Genomic DNA, 19896 nt, shown 5'->3' with positions numbered 1-19896 from the left:
CCCTCCTCTCCCAGTTCAAAGCGCCTCTGTTGCCCCTGATCTGTCCCGTGTCTAGCTGTAGGTATCTGTGGCTCCCCAGGCAGGGAATTGTGAAGGATTAAGAGTAAAATGTATTTTCCTGAGTCAGAGGGACCTCATGGTTTGGGTGCCATCCACCAACTGCTCATGACCTTGTTTTTAGGGACAGAGGAGAAGGGCTTTTGTCATCCGAGTCTGATGTAAATCAAGTCCACCTGCAGTTTTGTCAGGCAGCGTTAAAGGCGTTACATTTACATGACACTGGGAGTTGACTTTATTTCATAGGTGCGGTCTGTTTTACTGTTAATCCATACTGTTTGGTTTCTGGTGGAGTTCTCCTGCTGCACCTCCCAAGTATCTAAGTTCCAGCAGTTTCCTTTGGATCTTTGTTTCTTAACGGTTTTCCTTGGCCCACTAACCAGATTGTGCAGATTGATTACTTGTGCGTACTTCTTTGTGTTTAGCTATCGAATATCTGGTTTCCAAGAGCTGCAGGAGCTAATTTGTGCCCTTACAGGAAACTCCTCTTAGATTTCTATCCTTTTCGTGATCAGAAAGAGGGAGGCCGATGCTTTGGTGTGTTTACAATAAGTAAGCATGCAGCGGACAGACTTATCTTCAAAATTTGTGGAATGTATCTTAATGCACGTAACTTTTCAGTGGGTTTGGCATTCATTAGCCGAACTCAAGGATCAGTGGGAAAGTCGGGTCTGATGTAACAGGGCCTACATGCAGCTGTCTGAAGTCAAAGTGCTGATTGTTTCTTTCATTAGGTAATAAATGGTTCACTCTTATCATATCAGTTTGAAATACATGTGTGCCTTTCATATTTGAATAAGATTTGCCCAGCTATGTCCTTGTATTTCTGGAGATAAAAGTGGTTAGCCTAACCACCATGCCTGAGCAGCTCAAATTAGTGAAATTTTACTGTGGACGATGGTGGTAACAAAAGTATTTTAACACTGTGGTTGAGAAACCACAAGGCAGTTGGTCATACTAATTCATAAGGACGGACATAATCAACACTTATAACAAAAATGAAGTTTAGATTGCCAGTAGTGGTGTAAGCTAAATGGAGTTGGAGTTAAGGGCATTTAGGATGCAACTTTTTTTTTTTTTTTTTTTTTAAGTCATCTACAAGCTTCAGAGATCATTCTGTTTTCCCTATTTTCTATCTATTTATCTTCCCTACCTATATACAAGCGGCATTCTTCAGTAAGATATCTTCATAGTTTGGTTCATGGTTAGCAGCAGGCCTCGCATGTGTATGATCCTGTATCACTTTGCAAATATCCCAGCAACCTGTCAAGAGACAGCAGGAAGGTATTCATGAGGTATTTGCATGGATGTTCGGCTGGTGCCTGTATGCTAAGCATGCAAATGCTTCCTCCAGAATTATTCCAGGATATGATAGTGACCATGTGCACGCACGCACATAGTGTATTGCGTGTGGTTTGAACATGAGCATCAGTGCTAATGTAGAATCTTAAATCAGAAGTTAAAATACTGCCAACATTCAAACATATTTAAAAAGTAAACATGCTCCCCCATTTGCATTAAATCATAGATGTCCCCCTATGAAAACACCATTTGCTCTTTCACCATGTTAATTTAAAGCACTGCCGCTACCACCTTTCTGGGTGAGACCTCTTTTTCAGGAGAACCATTGACAGATTGACAGGAGGCTTACTTTCAGCCTTTACGTGTCAAACCAGCGCCGTAAAACTTTACTGTAGTTTCATGATGTTTCTTTGCTGTGTTAGCAACACTATGAGCAGTTCATGCTGACCTGCTGTTATACGTGCAGGTATGACGAAAGAATACCAGAGAAGAAATGTCCTGCAGGCTTGTGCCAAATCTGGGAATTCAGTTCAAAAGAGTTTTCTAACCACCACTCGCTGGTTTCACTCGCTGGTTTTCACCCTGATTCTGCACAAAAGCCATACTGAACTGCATTGTGGTCGTGTCTCTCTTGTCAGTCGACACTCCCAACCCTACTTTACCCAGCCTCCCTCCCCTCACCCGCTGCTTTTATGTGCTGCCCCTCTAATCCACAGTGGAATGTCCCATGCCCCGAACCGTCCCCTCTCTTGACTTCACAGTTGTGTATACGTGTGTTAATGTTTTATATCTAAAGATCACTCTGTCTTTTTTCTGTCATCTTTTGCCAACCCACAAGGCGTATGATCATGAATATCAGAGTTTTGTTTGGTAACTATTGTGAAATCCCCTGTAGGAAAGACTCTCAAAGGGTATTCTTCTCCGTGGGGTTATGCACAACAGTGGTCTGTGTGGAGGCGGTCAGGCGTGCCCCGGCACTGATTAGACACAAATAGAGGAAACAGTAAAACCACAGTCCCTCCAATGCTCTGTGAAGCAGTGGAGCTGACAGAGTTCCTCTTGAATTTAGTTGTTATCTGCCTTACCACTCTCTCTCAGGGCCGTGCTTGATAGGTGTAACGATACAAATGATTACATAATGCAGAATTGATGATGATGCCGTGAATGGGGTTTTTATAAACAAAGGCTCAAAATCCTTAAGTTAGACTTAAATGGCGAGAAAACCATAAAATATGTACAACAAAAGACGGAGAGACAAACAAATAAACATGTTTAAATCTATCCTTCAACAAAAAGTACCACTGTAAAATTGTTTTAAGAAGTAATTTTAGAATAAGCTTTTAGCCTGCCAGTAAACTCTGTAATTGTATAGCATGTCGCAAGACTCATGCAAGAAAACAATAGAGTCAGTCAGCAAGTCAAATATACACAGAGTACGCAGCAACAGTCAAAATAACAATTGGTGCATTAATTGATAATCTGACAAAATACAGTGTTTCCAGCAACATCAGATTAAGTGAATTGATTAAGTTAAAAGGGGGAAGGTTTGCCAGTTAAAGACTTTTCCAGGACCTTTTGGCCAAAACACAACTGAACTGAGATGCCATTCACCTTAGTTTTTAGGTTAGACCTAGGAATAGCCATCAGACTCTGTTCACAAGACCTGAGGGGCCTGGCACTGATGTACCGGCTTAACAACTGATGTAGGCCACGGATAGCTTCCACATTTGTATTACTCTGGTTGCTTTCTCTTTTTCTCTTTTTGCCAGCACAATAACTAACACTAATTTACTGCTTATTATAACGGTTATACAAAAATGTCATCAGACCACAGACACTCATAGCTGATTCCACAGTCACACCTCAGTTTTCTCACCTCATACAGCAGAGGTGTTTCTGTATAGCTGCATGGAACAAAATCCCTTTCGTGTGAACTGTGATGCTCCATTGTGAAACGGAAAACTAAAAGCTGTATTTAAATGCCTACCACTGACTTTGGCCACAAATTTCTGCCCTCAGCCAACGGCATATAGCAAATATACTGCGTGGAAAGATTGAGCATAGTGGAGATGGGAGCTGAATGAGCCTTGATTCCACATGCTAAACTTAACATTGCAGTGTTAACCACCATTCAGCGAGATCAGTCACTCCCCTCCCCTCACTAAGCACAGCTGGGCTTAATTCACCAAACCCAGATCATAAGCCATGGGGGTTTCTGAAGTCAGTTTATTAGGCCTTCTCACCCTCCTGAGTCGGAGCTCAGTGTTGCTAAGCAGATCAGCTTGTTTTTGTGTGTAACTGATATAAAAATTGTGGAAGAGAGAGGACGCACACAGAAAAAAAAAGTCTCTGGGAAACAACCATGTACACATTGTATGCTTACTTTCTCAAGGAAGAAGTGAGCCGAAACCAGAGAAACCTCACCCGACATGCTCTCAGGCTCGCTTCCAGCTAATTTTGTCAGTGATATATGCCTGAAATTATACTGCAATAACCGGTTAGTGTAATTTGTGATGGACAACATTGGACTTAGTCTATTATTTGTGCAAATAGATTTTGACTGCTCGGCGCCACCAGTAGATTTGCAGATAGAGGCGGGCATCTAGTTCTCAGGTCTTTGGGAGCCACATAACTAGACATTAAGCATTCACTGGGGCAAATAATTGGTACAGGTGAAGGCTCTCTCAGTACAGATCAGATATAATTTTACATACACTAGGAGTCAAAAGAATTGTTGATCAGCGGCGCTGTTGTGTTTTTTTTATGCTCTGGGGTCCTGTAGTTACTGAAGCACACATCCTCCTGTTGCCAGGCTACTGACTGTAGGAATATACAGTATGTAGGTGCAGTTATGTAACCCATTTAACAGCTGAGTGCAGCTGTATTTCTGTGCACAAGAGGCTTATATGGCCTCACATTATATACATGCATTTTGATAAATTTACGATTAGAATGAGATTGTTTACTCTGTTTTTGGGAAAGCCATCTTCATATCTTCCTGTTCATTTTAATGTAAGATTGATTCTACATCCTTTCTTTATTAGTTAAAAGTGTGGTAAAAGCACTTTAGCCTTTAGCAACATTTTCTTCTCTTTTTCCCCATTTTTTCCCCCCCATAATCAAAGCGAATATAGACCATACCGTTTGCACACTTTAAAGTCCTTGTAAAGTCACCATTGACCTGTCTGCAACAGCTGATTTTCATCTGCAGGTCACAGGTTGTTTTTATGACTTTTGGAGTTCACATAATTCTGCAGTAAAACTGTCATGCCAGTGCAATGACCTTAAGAATGAGTTCTTGGTAGTTTTATGTAGCTCCCATTCAGATCAAGTACTGCTCTTGTTCTTCTGTTTGGGCTTTTCCATTGAAGTCAACACTAACTTCACAGTCAAGTTATTTGCCCCCTTGTGCAAAAAAACCTCCCCTTACATCATTTGTGACATCATCTGGGCAGAACAGATAATAGGGTTGTGAGAGAGGGATTCTCATGATGAAAGTCGTTTTAACTGTTGTGAATGTTTATCTTTCAGGTGAAGGATCTGACCAAGTTTTTGGATCCCAGTGGCCTGGGAGTGATCAGCTTTGAAGACTTCCACCGTGGAATCTCTGCAATTAGCAACGGAGGTGAGTCCTCAGATGCACTGTGTTTTAATCTCATAGTCAGTACCTGCTATGTCATATAGTAATTAAGTGTAAGTTTTCTGTTTAAACTCTTAACCTGGTGTCCCCTTTTTGTGGGCTCTTGTCTAAGACTCTGGGGCTTCTATGTCTAATGATTTGTGAAACCTACCTACTAAAACACAAAAATGTGCTGCTTTTGTCATATGTAAGAAATGCAGCATGTTTTACTGGACATATTAACATTTGCATCACTAATCAACGCAATGTGATGTACAGTGAGCTCTGTTTTATGCACTGAAGTTATTTTATCTGCCAATAGCAAGTTTGGCTAACTTGCCCATAACCTCATTTTGCTGAGAAAAAAAAAACTCTCAGCAGCAAATTCTTGCACCTACATTTAGTCTCCAGCATCTGGCTCCATCTTGCTGTATTCCCCATGCTGCCAAATATTGTTGTCAACACAGTATGTTCACATTCATCTCTCAGTTGAGGTGAGGGATTTTGAAAGGCAAAAGACTGACCCAAATTCTTTTATATGTATTTAAATGTTTTCTTTAACTATTTTGCTGCCCCCTGTTCCACTTTATAAGCTTTTAAAAACTGCTGTAAGTTGTAAGGACTCATACTGTTTTTCCCCCCTAAAATGGGAACACTGTACAAGCCTGGCTTGACAGCAGTCAGTAAATTATTTTCAATGGTCATAGCCTTTAGTGAAGCACGTGATGGTCTTAGGGACCCCAAAGTCACATCAGTCTAATAGTTTCAGCTCTTGGGCAGTTTACAGCACACACTGGTTGTGTTGACACACTATACAGGTTGTGGTGACGTCACCACAATAGTGCGCTGCCTGTTCACCCTGCCTATTGATTAGTAGCACTCTTTCCCCAGGCTTTCTGGGTTGCACAGCTCCCGTTACTCAGACCATTAATAAGTCATTCACTGGAAAGCATGAGATGCACAGACACATGGGCTTACTGGCAAGGTTTCAGAGTGGGAGTGGCAGAGAGATGGGGTTAGAGCAGAGAGTCCTATTCAACTAAATTATTTACTATCCTCCCTACTCAGCCCTGTCCTCTCTGTTTCTCCCTTGTCTCTCTCCTCATTACTAGTTGCAGAGCTGTGTTGTAAAGTCCAAGTGAGAAAGCACAGAAATGCCTCTATTGGCATATATTGACAAATAAGCTGTGCTTTTCTTTATATACATCTCCAAAAACCTTTGGTGTAATAGCAGCAACAACATAGGCAATTTCAAATAACTGCCTTAATAGACAGTGGATGAAGGTTAATGTCATGCGTTGGTTGTAGTTATGTGTAATCTTAAGGCATCTGTTTTGGTGGCTTGGCTAATGCACATATCATATGACCATGATGTCATCGGTCAAACTCCAACCTGGGGTCAGTGTTCCATGTTCCTGTTAACTCACTGTCCTGTCTTTTCTGCCTCTCTTCAATATTTTCTGTGTAATCAGCAATATGAACAATTAATCAGATATTTCCAGCTGGAATAGTTTCCCGTTAGTGTGTGAAATCCGACTTTCCCAAGTCGCTCACACTCTGCTGACAGAATTCCACCATGCTTGTAAAGGCAGAGCACAGTTGCTTCTGCTATTTTAAATCCCCTGAAACTACAAGAATTCTGTGTGTTTTCTCTCTGTTTTCCTCTTTATTTGTCTTTGTTAACACAAGTCAGGCTCAGAATCGCAGATTTAAATCGCAAACTTTTGACTTAATGTAATAGCTACTATTGATTTTTTATGTCATGTTCCCCACCAGCGTCTCCAACACCTCTGCTGTAATTAGAGGGCAAAACAGGCTTTCCCAGCTCCCAGCTTGCAGTCTAGTTTCAGTAGAAACTTCACTGCAGTCCACCTTCTTCTTTATTTAATTTCTGCACCACTTGCTACTGGCAGGGTTACTTTTAATAAAGGCAGACCTGCAGGCCATGGAAATGCCTTGTCCCCTGTAGTGGCTGTGGCATGTCTGGAACAACAAAAGTAGAAAATTTCTGTGTTCTGATATTTTGACATGACGCCAAGTGACTGCAGGTGTGTTGCTCAAACAGATGCCAGCTTCTCCTGTACAAGCCCATTCAACGCAGACACATTTGACTTCAATACCCTGCAATGTGTAAAAGTCATCAAGAGCAACGGGTTATATAAGACCAGGGGGCACAAAGCCCCTTGGGTTTACTGTCAGCTTTGGAGAACACTGTTTGTGTTCTGTTCTCTCAGTAGGGTGCTATTCACTGCTCTGTTTACTAGATACAGGAGACGCAGTGGCCGATGGGACTCTTGTTCGTCCGTCTCAGGTTACATAGCTTGTCTGCAGGTGCTTTTAACAGAGGCCTGTTTTGACAAATTTGAATTGGATATGGGCTGCTTCTTGGCCTTTTTCCTTGTTTTATTTTGGCCATAACCTTATTACACAACATTCTACAACCCTTGAAATGCGAGTGTAAAAGTTTCATAATGTGTACTGTCACATCACGCTCAGATTGCTGACTGTAAATATGCCAGAGTAGGGCAGCTAGGACACAAGCTCTTAAATGTGCTGATTGCATACTTGTGCAAACACATTATAGGGAGAAATATCAGTTTGTCATTTATTCCTTTGCAAAAATAAGTACAGATAAATGGAAGAAATAATCTGAATACACATGACAGCATATGCTTGATGTCTTTTCCTTGATTTAGATCATATTTGAATTTTAAATTAAATTAAATTTGAACACAATATGCATAAATTTTTTACAACTATAGAGAACATTGCCCTCTTATAAAACAGTTAAGAACAAGCTCATGCTTATTTCAATTCCAAAATAAAAATTGCACAAAAGCATTGTAATCTCTTTTTTAATTATATATATTGTATATAATATTATTATTGTATATCAGTATTATAGTGTGCCAGGTAATTCTGAGATTATATTCACAAGTCTGGCAGGCGCCACAATTTTAAAGTAATATCCAAGGTTGCTGTCTCATCATCGTTTTTCCTATTTCAGAAAAATGGTTACTGGCTTCTGGAAATTTAATTGCATATTATGTACTTGCTCACAATGCAGATGCATAATTAATGTTGAATCGTGAAGCATGAAAATGTTGAATGTTGGATTTAGATTTTAATTTGGATGTTTTATAAATAAGCAGCCAACAAATCACTGTAACAAGTGTCATAGTACTATCAGGATACATTTTATAAAACATTTACTTAAATCCCTAACCTGCTGTGACGCCGTCTTTCTTCATACTGACTGTTTGTACGCACATGAACGTTGGTTCTATACACACCAGTCTTGTGTTTGTTGCCTCCTTTGCTGTTTATCTTTATGTGTTTATTCTGCACACATTAAGCCTGTCTTCCTCCTCATATCTACAGGCCCAGAGCCACAGCTCTACAGTGTAAACTACAGTCCAGGGGATGGAGCTGTGGGCTGTCCAGAGGAGTACGATGAGGTGAGGCGCCGCAGAAGAGGCTTAACCTCTCTCTCGTTGTGTATGTGGTCCAGTTGATTTGCCTTCAGTTCTCATTGTTGCACACAGCAGCACATTGTGGAGGTCGCAGGCTGAACTCCCTGTGCACTCTCACTCTTCCCACTGTAATTTACTGAGTGGCTTGCAGAGCTATCATTACCACTCTGTGAATGCTCCACAGACTGAACACCCTGGTTTGGCTGACACCAAATAGCATCTGGCAGGCTAGGCTTTTGAGTATTCTTTGACAAATATTGAATTAGCTGGAATGTGCGTTGAGTTTTTACATGTGTGTAGACTTGTGTTTTTACAGTTGTGGCTTGCATATGTGGAATTCCTGTCTCCTCTTGTACACGGAGCTTGTATATTTAACCATCATTGTTGCTGGCCTCCGTAAAATTTCAATGTTTCTGCAATTGCGTGCACTTTGAGCACTGCAGGACAAGGCTGTTGTTTTAGTGGCTGTTTATTGCACAGTATCAGCACCCTCTCTTGGTATGGTTTAGTTCTGCAGGCCCATGTGCCAAAGTCAAGAGTGCAAATGGATTCCATCCACTTAAATCTGTTTCACACTCCTCATGAGTTGATAATTGTGAGATAAAATCTATCGATGGCTGAAATTAAATTAATTAACTAGTGCTACAGTACATGCCAAATGATCTGTATATTATAATGCAGTGTATATATGTCCTGGGTTTCCCAATAGTTCCTGAATATTATGTGATATTGCTCAAAGGCTTGATGTATCCAGTTGTGTTGCTTTAGGTGATACTCTTCAAATATAAATGTGCATCTGTCAAGGTTTGTCTTTTTAAGTTGGGATCTAATTGTTTTTACTGTGTTCAGTTGCATATCAGCTTAGCTAACTACACTCTGTGAAATGCAGTTTGCTCCTTACACTTGACGACACCCTTTATTCATATATTACAAATAGAACTGAAAATGGCCTCTAACAAAAAGAAAAGTTGCTGTGAATCTGAGCTAACAATGTGTAAGGTCCACTGATTCACAAAGTGGCTTTGCTGTTTACTGGAACCCATGAGCAGAGTTTTGGGGAAGTTTATGTTTGAAGTCGATGCCACACCTGTGTCCATAGCCTTGTTTTTTCCCCTCAAGTTTCTGGCAGAAAAGGGTTCCTCTCTCTCAATGGCTGTGCTGTTCTAGCCATGTTTGCTTTCAAAACAGGCAAGGTGAGGCTGTTCAGCTGAGGCCTGGCATAAGAGAAAAGCAACGCCCCGTCCACCCCGTTTTTCCTTTACTAAATATGTTCTGCCATTGCTAACTTTCACATTACTACCTCACATTTTGATTCTTAAAGAGGAGCCACGTAACAACAGTTCTTGTGGCTTTCCCACTTGTCATAACTAGTGTATTTGTTATTGTTCTGCCAAAACTTTACAGATGATGCACTTACTCTGAGTATTTTAGCTTAGCAGCACGTTAGACAGTTATGACAGGCTGCTGTGATGTATGGCCCTCATTCACTGCACAGTCTGTGACATCTAGTACGTGGCTTAATGATTTATTCTGTTCCACTGGGCCAGGAAGCGAATCTCCCAGGGGCCAGGAAATATTAAACAGTTATTCAGCTGATCGTGTGGCATTTTAACTCGGGCAGAAGGCTGGTTACAGCTGACTTCTGCTACTCTTTGGACTTTGTCTCTGTCTCCTCCCCTCTGACCACCCAGTGGAGCTGAACGAGGTGTTACAGTATTTTCCATTTTCCAAGCGTACTCTCTCACTCTCTCTGAGAGTGAAGGTGAGGAAGCATTAGTAGGATTTATTAAGAGGCTCTTATGGCAGGCCAGCTTTCATGTCGGTGAGGCCGGCCAGAGAGAATGGTTCTGGGCATGGTGGATAGCCCTCTGGGCCCTGCTTCTCCTGTTGCTACATTTATTATGGTATGCTCTGTTTTCCAACATGCCTCACCTGTTTTGCTTTCATTATTGCTTCACAGCTCTGATACCTAATAATTTCTAGTCGCTAATAGCCTCAGATGTTCTTTTTTTTTGGCGTGTAGCAACTAATTGGTTTTGTATTAAGCATTTGGTATTTGTCGTGTGGAAAGTCTAAAGTGTGCTCATCTTGCATGAAAGTGTTGCCTAGAGGTGTTGATGCAGCAGGTTGTGCCTGGAACAGCCAAGTGAATCACAGCAGACTGTATCCCAGTATGATTTGTTTGGTCGTTGGTGTAATTGGCGTCAGCACCGGCTGGCTAGACTTGAAGACTCAGAATAGACTATCTTTGAAATGTCTGTTTTTTTTAACACTATTTAATCAACCTGTAGATGTGTTGTGAGGCTTTTGCTTCACATACTTCCAAATAATCCTGATGTTAAATACACCTCATGAGATTAAAAACAATTCTGTGGACATTATTAGAAGAAATTCATAGTTTTGTTTATCTTTATAATGATGGTAACAGCTTGTTTAGCACTTTCCTGGAGAAAAGTTTTCTAAAGCCATGTCTTTGTTCTAAACAAAAAACACGTTTCCATTCACGTTCATGCCCAGTTGTTATTTTGGCGAACTATTTCAGATCAACATGGATTTGTCTGTTTTGTACCTGATGGCCAGGCTATAATGTGTAATGTGTTCTTGCTCTATCTCTGTTTCTGCAGCAAAATGAGGTCACAGACAGTGCATACCTGGGCTCCGAGAGCACTTACAGTGAGTGTGAGACCTTCACTGATGAGGACACGGGGGCGCTTGTGCCCCCTGAGATGCATGAGGATGTTGAGACGGACAGCGGCATCGAAGCCACACTGCACGATCCCGAAGATGGCGGAAATAGGTCGGTATAAATTTCACCTCCAGCCATGTGCACAATGTCACTTTTGCCTAATGTGCTAACATTTCCTGTATTTGTGTATGTGTACTGAACATCCTCTGTTGTGAGCTTTGCTTAGAAGGCTTGTCATTCATCGTCAGCTATAATCCACTTGTCATGAGAACGTCATAATGCTGTTTCTAATTGCTGCTAGCTACAGAATGTAACGTCAACGTGTGTCAAATCTCCAGCTAAGGGTTAGCTCTGCAGTTACCCTACGCTGACCTTTCACACACGTGATTTACTAGTTGTGCATGCCCAGCGCTGGATCACTTGGGTTCTATCTGGGTCACCAGACAGGCAGTAGACAGCCACCACTTGGTTGAACTAATGCCTTAAGTTACCTTAGATACACCGGTGTGTAGAAAGTCAGTCAAACCTAGAGTATCTTAGTGTGTTTGGATTCCTATTTTTTCTTTAACTGTCAATTAAAGGGCTTCTAGTGTACTCGTACAACATGTTTTGTCACAGGATGTTTGAGACAACATTTTATGTACTCAGCAGGGACACTGACTGTTGATGTTTTCTGTACGGCCGAACAGGAATGCTCATTAAGAGATAACTTGAAATGTGCACAGTGTGAGTGCCTTAGACCTTGAACACAGACAGAAAAAACGAAAAAGCTTTTCCACTGTTCGTTACCCAAGTCAGTGTGTTTGAGTGGATCATTTGTATCGGCTGAAAAACGACCGAAGTCTCCTCATCTTCTCTGAATTCTCACTTTATGACAAAAACCGTTAATAATCACGGTAGGTGAAATAATTTTAATGTTATCCCCTTTGGGTTTGCATGAACTGGACTGCTTGGTGAGTTTTTTAGGAACCACTGGGGGTCTGTTCATAGCCTTGTCACAGCGGATTCTTATTTGTCTCATGTTCCTTGGCTCACAGTAGCTTGTTACTGGAGTTGTTTTTTTTTTTTTTTCTTATCATGTTTTTTAGGAGCTAATATAATTGTGTACTGTCCAGTTATCCCACCATCCGTTCAATGCTGTCAAAATAGTAAAGGTTATCCTCTGCAGTGACCACAAATGTATTTTAAATCTTTTTCAAATGTGCTGGTGTGATGAGTGTCTCATACTGACACTCACCTGTCCGCCTGCGTCACCTGTTTGAGCTGCCTTTTTCCATATTTAACTGAAGTCACTGCTTTATTTGGCAATTTATTTTAGTGTTAGGATATTCAAGACTGTATATGTACATGGTGATCAGTGTGAACTTCAGATGAAATCATAATGGATTTAATGAATAAGCTTTTGAATATGGGGTGCGTTTTTGTGTGGGTAAACGCTGAAGAGAAGAGCAAGAACAAAGTCTTTTGAAAATTGATTTAGAAAGGGTTGGCATTATCGTCACTTTTGAATTGAGAAAATATTTAGCGTTGTCTCTTTGGGAAAAATAACCTCCTTAGCTTAATTCCACCATTTAAGACAAAGTTGCACCATAGAAAACACCATTTGTAACAATGATAAGCACAGCAATGAGTTATTTTGGACCAGAGAGATAACAACAAACTGTCTCTGTGTTTCATTATATGCATCAGACAAGTAGGATGAGTGGGAGATTTTCTATGTTTTAAGGGGTATATCAACCCCTGATCATGAAGCCTATTTCTCTCATTGTAATCAGTTCTCCTGATTAGAATTTGATCAATTTGTTCTTATTGTTAAAGGGAGGTAGTGTCTGCAGATGAGGTCTTTATGTCCGTACATGAATGTTCTTGTGGATGTAGTATTTAAGGAAAACACAATGGAGGAAGTGCAGAGAACTGAGGCCTCATCTGCTGACTTTGCGACCTGTCTGTCCGGCTGGATGACGGATTGGAGTGCTCTGCCTGACATGGATGTGTTTGGACTTCCCATTCCATGATTGAGCGTTGAATTCCAGGAAGTGTTGAGTTGGCTCTTTTTTTTTGTTGTTTTCCCTTCTTTCTTTCTTTGGCATGGGCTAATCTGAATCCCTTCTGCTTACTCATACGCCCTGCAAAGTCCACCGCTGACGGGAACCTAACACTCATTCTGTATGACTCCATGACCTTTATATTCTCTCATTTCAGCAGTATGTTTACCAAAAATCTGGAAACTCATCACTAACTCAACTCGCAAAATAAAGAAGCTCTCTCTTGATTCGTCAGTGACCTTATCATACCAGCAAATAACATGAAAAATATGTGAAAAATATGTGCATATTTTTCATGCCCAGAACTTTATGGGCTTTTACACGGCTGTCAGTGATTCTGAGTAAAGGCAACAAAAAGGTCCGTAAGCTAACTGAGAGTTTGCCATGCGGGCTGGTCAGCCCAGCTACGTCTAGCCACATTTAGGTAGGAGTATATGCACTGGACTAGGATTAAGAATCTAACAGGATTATCTTCCCCCTCCCTCCTCTGTCCTCCCCGTGTCCCCACACACATTTGGCCCTTGGACGATCAGCAGGACTGTCTGTTGATCGTTGCTTAGCCTCAAATCTGATTAACCCACTCACAGTCAACCCTTTCTGGTACAGTCTCAAGTCTGTCGGGTGGCACAGACGATGCATCAGTCATGTGGCACGGTAGATTGGCAGCTCATTAGGACCTCCGATCTGGCCGTTTTTTGAAAGGCAGATCCTTGTGTTTTCTCCAAACTGGAGAGTCTTGGTTTTGTTTCTAATCAGTGAAACCCGTGAAACTTCAGAATTCCACTCTGGTTGTCCGGGGTTTTGACTCCGGTTGCTCCACGGCTTTCACGCCAGGGCAGCGGAGGCCGTTCAAAGATGCGCTCTCTCTCTTCGCCGTCCCTCTGTAAGAGTGACCTCAATATGGGGCCAAGTACCAAGAGCCTGAGTAAAGGGTAAGTGACTTCAAAATGGGTTGTGCTGCTGTGTGTCCAGTTTGTACAGGGTATTGCTGCAGCTGAAACTGCATTGGTGTCTGGTTGTGTCATTTGCAGAATCTGACTTTTTTCTGCTTTTTTATGCAACAGTATAGGATTTTAGGTTTTCACACTGTATATCAAGGTAACATTGTGGCTTTGAATTGGACAAATGAATGTCATCCGTCTTGTAAATAAGGAGAATGGTCTTTGTCATTGTTTGCTGAGAAAGCAAACGTTTCTGCTGATTTTGACATCCTCGTCCTGTGTGTGCTTAAGACATCTAACACATCCTGTTGAACAACAGGAAAGGCCAGATTTCCAGCTTTCCTGTTAAACGAAGATCAAACAGTTTATTGACCGAAACTCTTAAAACTTAAATTCACAGCAAAGACTTCCTGATCCACCCAGTAGATTTTTTTTTTTTTAATGTCATTATGTAAATCAATGTAAGTCAATTCTGATAGCCAAGGTTGTTGCCCCTTCAGGACATCTCTTAAGCTTGACCCTCATCAAACTGTGTTCCCTCTGTGGTTTTGCATTACTAGCAAGGCACAAGACATTTTGTTTCAGCCAAAGCAGCCTTTGGGATTAATGTGAATTAACAGATTACCTTTGAAGACAAGTGACCATCTAACTTGTCCAGATTGCCGCTCTTCCTGGGGGAAGCTTAATTGTACTTGTTTGGGATTTAAAGTGGCCTCCTGGTCATTTTTAGGTTTAATATTCCAGCCTTTTTAGAACTTGTTACACAGATACTATTATTCAAGTACTACGGCGTGCCTGTTGTCTTTGAATGGCACCAAAATATGGGCCTTGTATGGTTTCTGAAATTGATGGTTATATGGCTGTTTATAACCAGTCCGACATCCATTTTTTTTCCTGTCTAAACCTGACACATTTTCCTGTTTTTGACCAGGACCTAAACTGAACTATGCTGTTGCTGTAAACACAAGCGAGCGCACACACACTAACACAGTGATCCATTTTTATGTGTCCCTCAGGTTTTCCCTCAACTCTGAGCTCCATAACAACTCCCTGGTGACGGTCATCGGAGGAGAGGAGGAGCACTTTGAGGACTTTGGGGAAAGTAATACTTCAGAGTTGCTCCTGGAGAGCAGCGTGGAGGGGACGGAGGGGCATGGCGAATCCCCTCTTGTGCTGCAGCCCCCTGAGCAGGTCAATGGCTCCTCACTGCTCTCTCCCAGGTATGAGCTTGTCCTCCCTACACAACTAAACCAGAAACAAAGATAGCTGACCTTTTACATGCTGAACTCAAATCTTACATGAGGAAGAAGTCATTTGGAAATGTGGACAGTCTGCAGATCATTTAACTGATGTGAATATTAAGAAGACTTTCACCAGACTGCTGATTTTTTTTTTCCTGCCACAAATCCCTCCTGATAGGAGGTGTGACACTGCTACATTTTCAGCTTTATTGTCCAAGTTTGAATGACTTTATTTGCGTTACTCAGAGAAAATGTCTCTTTCAACAAACACACCAAGGTCAAACGTTGATAAGAGGTATCTGGAGACGTCCTTCTCACCCTTATCTGCCTCCTTTTCTGGTGAGGAACAAGATAAATTCCGTGTATACAAAGTTCATTCCATCTGTCTTACACTCACTGTTGCAAAGTTAATGAAAATGTAGATGTTGGGCTAAATTCTCCCCTAAAACTGACCTTCCTTTCGTTTGCCCTCGTTGTGTGATCCTGAATAGCCTGAGCAAAGGTTTTACACTCACACTGTTTAAGTCTGTAGGTTGGTGGGTAGGGTGGCTTGCCAAGCCTTCTGGGACAGACAGAAGGTGGATGTTTTGTTGCACTGCAGTCAGACATCTTCAGGAGTATCTAATAAGCTTGCAGTCGCACAGATACAGGCTGACTTAACCAGTTTAAGGAGTCTGCCACACGCCAAAATGCAGCCAAATTTATACACATACACATGCTCCTCTCTATGGCACCATTCATTTGCATTTAAGCCCCTATTGTAGCCTTTTTCCAGTCATCTTTTTCCTCCCTCCTCCTCTGTTTTCATCAGAGGCCCAAAGCCGGATAATGTGTAATTCCCTCTTGGGTGATATTTCTGTGATTTGCTCTGCCAGGAAGCTCTTAACTACTAACTGCTGAGTTTTTGTAGTCCATTGACAACATGGGAATAAGCTAGTCTAACTGGATAGGCACCAACAGTAATAATAGAAGTGTAACCTTACTGCTTATGAATTTGAGGTGCCTTTTTTTAATCATGTTATTTGAATTGTAGCAGAATTGCATTGTGACAAAGTAGAAAAGCGGAAAAGGATATACAAAGTGATAAAATACGCATATTATTAAAACCAATAATAATAAATGGAATTCAGTCAGTAAATAACATACCTTATGTGAAAGATTACTTTGTAAGTTGTGCAGAAATCTGGTCAGTGGTTAGGCAAAGAAAATAACTGCATCCCACAAACTTCACCCACTCACTGTGAATGCGTCACTGTGTTTTGAGCCAATCACGCTCATTGTTGGCGCATGTAGCTGTGTTGCCTACGCACACCCCCACATTTATCTATCTACATATTACAGCACTCTGACAACACGTACGCACTGATGGGTTGCCTCCGTTCTACAGAAACACACATCACTGTAGGCATTATTTAACAAAGTCGTCCTTCACGCTGTCAGAAGAAAACTGCTCAGGACAACAGTGCAGATGACCATCAAGTGACACTCAAAGCCTGCCTTGCCTTGTTTCTGCCTACATAAACAGGAACCTGTGCCAGTACGTTGCATAATTCAGACCTGACTCGCTCCCTGAATGAACAATTAGCTGGTAGGGGTGACGTGAGGAGAGGGTACAGATTCTAAACAATGACATAATCAGCTACGTGTTTCTGTTTTTGCTATTTTAATTTATTTAACTTAATTATAACCATTTTGTAGGATTTAAGAGATGAGATGGCATGGTTAAATAGATACAAATATTTGGCAGCAGGGAAAGAAACTATCACCAGCGCTGGAGAGTCATCACCACATATTTTCTCCCAGAATGCTTTGTGTCCTTACATTACCCAGAAAACAAACAACAGCCACACCACAGTCTGTTTCATGGCTCCCTACCACTGTAGCCCTCACACTTTACTCTTTCAAACTCTCTTGTGGATTTCACTAACACCCCCCTGTGCCCCCAGAGGTGTCCTGTCCCACCTCAGTGCACCCCTTCTTGCCTGTCACTCACCACCTCCTCCTCCTCTTCCTCCCTTTTTCCTCTTTCCAGTGCACCTGCTCCTCTCCCTGACTGCTTTCAGAGCTTCCTCAGGGAGGAGGCGCTGGACTTTTTCTGTAGCCAGTGTCACAAACAAATAAGTCGTCTCGAGGACCTCTCCACTCGCCTCAATTTCCTAGAGATGACTAGGTAACGCGTCATTCACAACCCACTCCGACCTCAAGCTGTGTGAATGTGTTTGCAGTGCTGATTAGATACAGTGTCATGCATGTTCTCATAACGCGCAGTGTGCATGCTGTGTTGGACTAGCAACAACACGGTGTGTTGTGTTACAGATTGTACTTTCACGCACAGATTGTGATACATTTTATGGGATTGTTTTAAGCCCGTTTTACCTCACACTGTTCCCAATTGTTTCTCATCTCCACCCTCTGTTACAGTGTGTTGATATTAATGTGAAAAACTGACATTTCAGGCATTTCAGTGGCTGCAACACTTCTTAGAGGTGGTAGCCAGTTCCCTCACATTGTTACTTTTTGTCACACATACATCTCATACATAATCAACATTTTGCTCATCTGTCAATAAGCGTAATTGATTGTAAATGTTTAAAAAAGGCTGTAGAAATATGAAATAACACAGGTCACAGGTGAGTGGTGTTTATTTCAGTATTTTTGCTTCTTCATGCCATTGTGTTCATGCTTCCTTTAGAGCTGTTGCAGAATGGCTGCTGTTAGCGGAGTAAAGCTTTTTAAAGATCCTGCTTTTGTTGGAACAGACTTGCTGATCCAGGATTACTGACCAGTAGCTGTATTACAGAAACTTGGTAATACTGAAATCCTATTTGATCCCGTTTGATCGGAACCACAACTAAACTTGAGATGAACTTTAGAATTCATGATTATGAATTGAAGAAGAATTTAGTAATCGATAAACCGCCTATTTTAGGCTTTTATTAAAAGCCAGGTCAGAGGTCTGTCTGACAAGCAAAACTGATCCATGTGTTACACTATTATTATAAACTGCTGTGTTTGCATTAGATTGCTGTGATGTGTGGATATCTTGTAGCTTTAGTTTCACCAAAAGTCCAGTGATTTATTAGTAAAGAACCACCTCGCCATGCCCTCTTGTCCGTGAGGCTCCTCTGCCAGCAGAGAGAGGGATGGGGGGGTGGATAGGACGAATAGCAGGAGATGGTGTCTCTTTCCTCTACCCTTTTTCTCTTCCTGACTATTTTTCCTGTTGTTCTGTCTCCCCATCCAGCGCTGGCAAGAGGCTGTCAAGCAAGAAAGTAGCAAGGTAAGCTAAATAGTTGCTCTGATTTCGGTAGGCAAGGGCTCATATTTCTAGTATGATTGTAACAGATAGTTTATGTTTGGCATGAACAAACAGCAATTTATCAAATGCAGACTTGCTCCAGGGACAGTTGAGTTAACTTCATTCTCTCCATGTGTAGACATCTCCTCCAGAACAGCTCGATGACCCTGGACACCATGAGCGACTTAACGCGAGACATCCTGGAGCTCGCAGACAACGACATCACAGACAAGGTAAGAGCTCATCTGTCAAGGAAGTTAACTGATAATCCTTTTCTACAACACCTGATTTCACATCCCTCAGGTCACACAGTCATACCTGTGAGCTGTTACGGTAGTTGATAAAGGAACATTTCATATTGACAGACAGATACATCAGTTCTGTTGTTAATGCAGTGTTACACTTACAATACAATGTACATACATGATATAATACAATAATTGTCATTTCGCTTACTTTGAAACATTTACTTTTCCCAGGTGCTCCTCCTGGAGCGTCGAGTGGCGGAGCTGGAAAAGGAGTCGGAGGCATCAGGGGAGCAGCATGCGCGGCTACGCCAAGAGAACCTTCAGCTGGTGCACCGGGCCAATGCCTTGGAGGAGCAACTGAAGGAGCAGGAGCTCCAGGCGGACGAGCTACTACAGCAAGACACCCGTCGTCACAAGGAGGCCATGGTCAAGCTGGAGAGGGAGAGGGGGCTGGAGCTGGAAAACCTGCAGGCCAGGTGAGCAGATGAAAAAAGACTGGGAGTGTTTAAAATGTTGTGGTGGCAGCAGGAAAAATGTAATTATATTTATTTATTGTACAACAGATTGAATTATATTTATATGTATATTATATTTATTTGCACATGCTACCTGGTTTATTTAATACCATTTAATCTGTCTATTTTCTTTTGATGAGTAAAGAATATTTCCAAACCTGTCATCAGCCATTTAGATGTTTTAGATACTTTGTGATAAGTTTAACTGCAGAACAACAACAAACAAGTCAGTGTTTGATACTCTAATAAATTGTTTGGTATATTATGGTATATTAAAAACACACATTTGTTCGTTGTGGCACCAGTTGTTGACATATTTGTTGGAGGACTCATGGCTCTACACTGCCACCCTCTGGCTCTAATCTGCCACTGAATGTGAGATGTCTTTCTGTGGTATGTCTTTGTTTACTGTCAACAAACAGCATAGATGTGTCAGTTGTTACATGGCGCTGTAGGTTGTTTAAGAGTGTG

General features: G+C 41.6%; 1 protein-coding gene across 2 annotated transcripts in view; it reads left to right on the top strand.

Moving 5' to 3' along the window:
• Positions 1–19896, top strand: part of rab11fip3 (RAB11 family interacting protein 3 (class II)) — a 28267-nt gene that overhangs the window by 3235 nt on the left and 5136 nt on the right. The window contains exons 2-8 of one of the 2 annotated variants that reach the window (XM_070851736.1): positions 4891–4984; positions 8360–8436; positions 11076–11248; positions 15140–15343; positions 18609–18644; positions 18802–18895; positions 19142–19386. In XM_070851736.1, coding sequence (XP_070707837.1) covers positions 4891–4984; positions 8360–8436; positions 11076–11248; positions 15140–15343; positions 18609–18644; positions 18802–18895; positions 19142–19386 — 923 coding nt within the window. Of the gene's footprint in view, positions 1–4890; positions 4985–8359; positions 8437–10278; positions 10356–11075; positions 11249–15139; positions 15344–18608; positions 18645–18801; positions 18896–19141; positions 19387–19896 lie in introns of those variants that run through there. The other variant, XM_070851737.1, reaches the window with a different exon arrangement.

Source organism: Pempheris klunzingeri, chromosome 20 (genome assembly GCF_042242105.1).
Source record: "Pempheris klunzingeri isolate RE-2024b chromosome 20, fPemKlu1.hap1, whole genome shotgun sequence".
NCBI classification, from domain to species: Eukaryota; Metazoa; Chordata; class Actinopteri; order Acropomatiformes; family Pempheridae; genus Pempheris; species Pempheris klunzingeri.
Note: the sequence above shows the minus strand (reverse complement) of the source record. Positions and strands in the feature narration are given on the sequence as shown.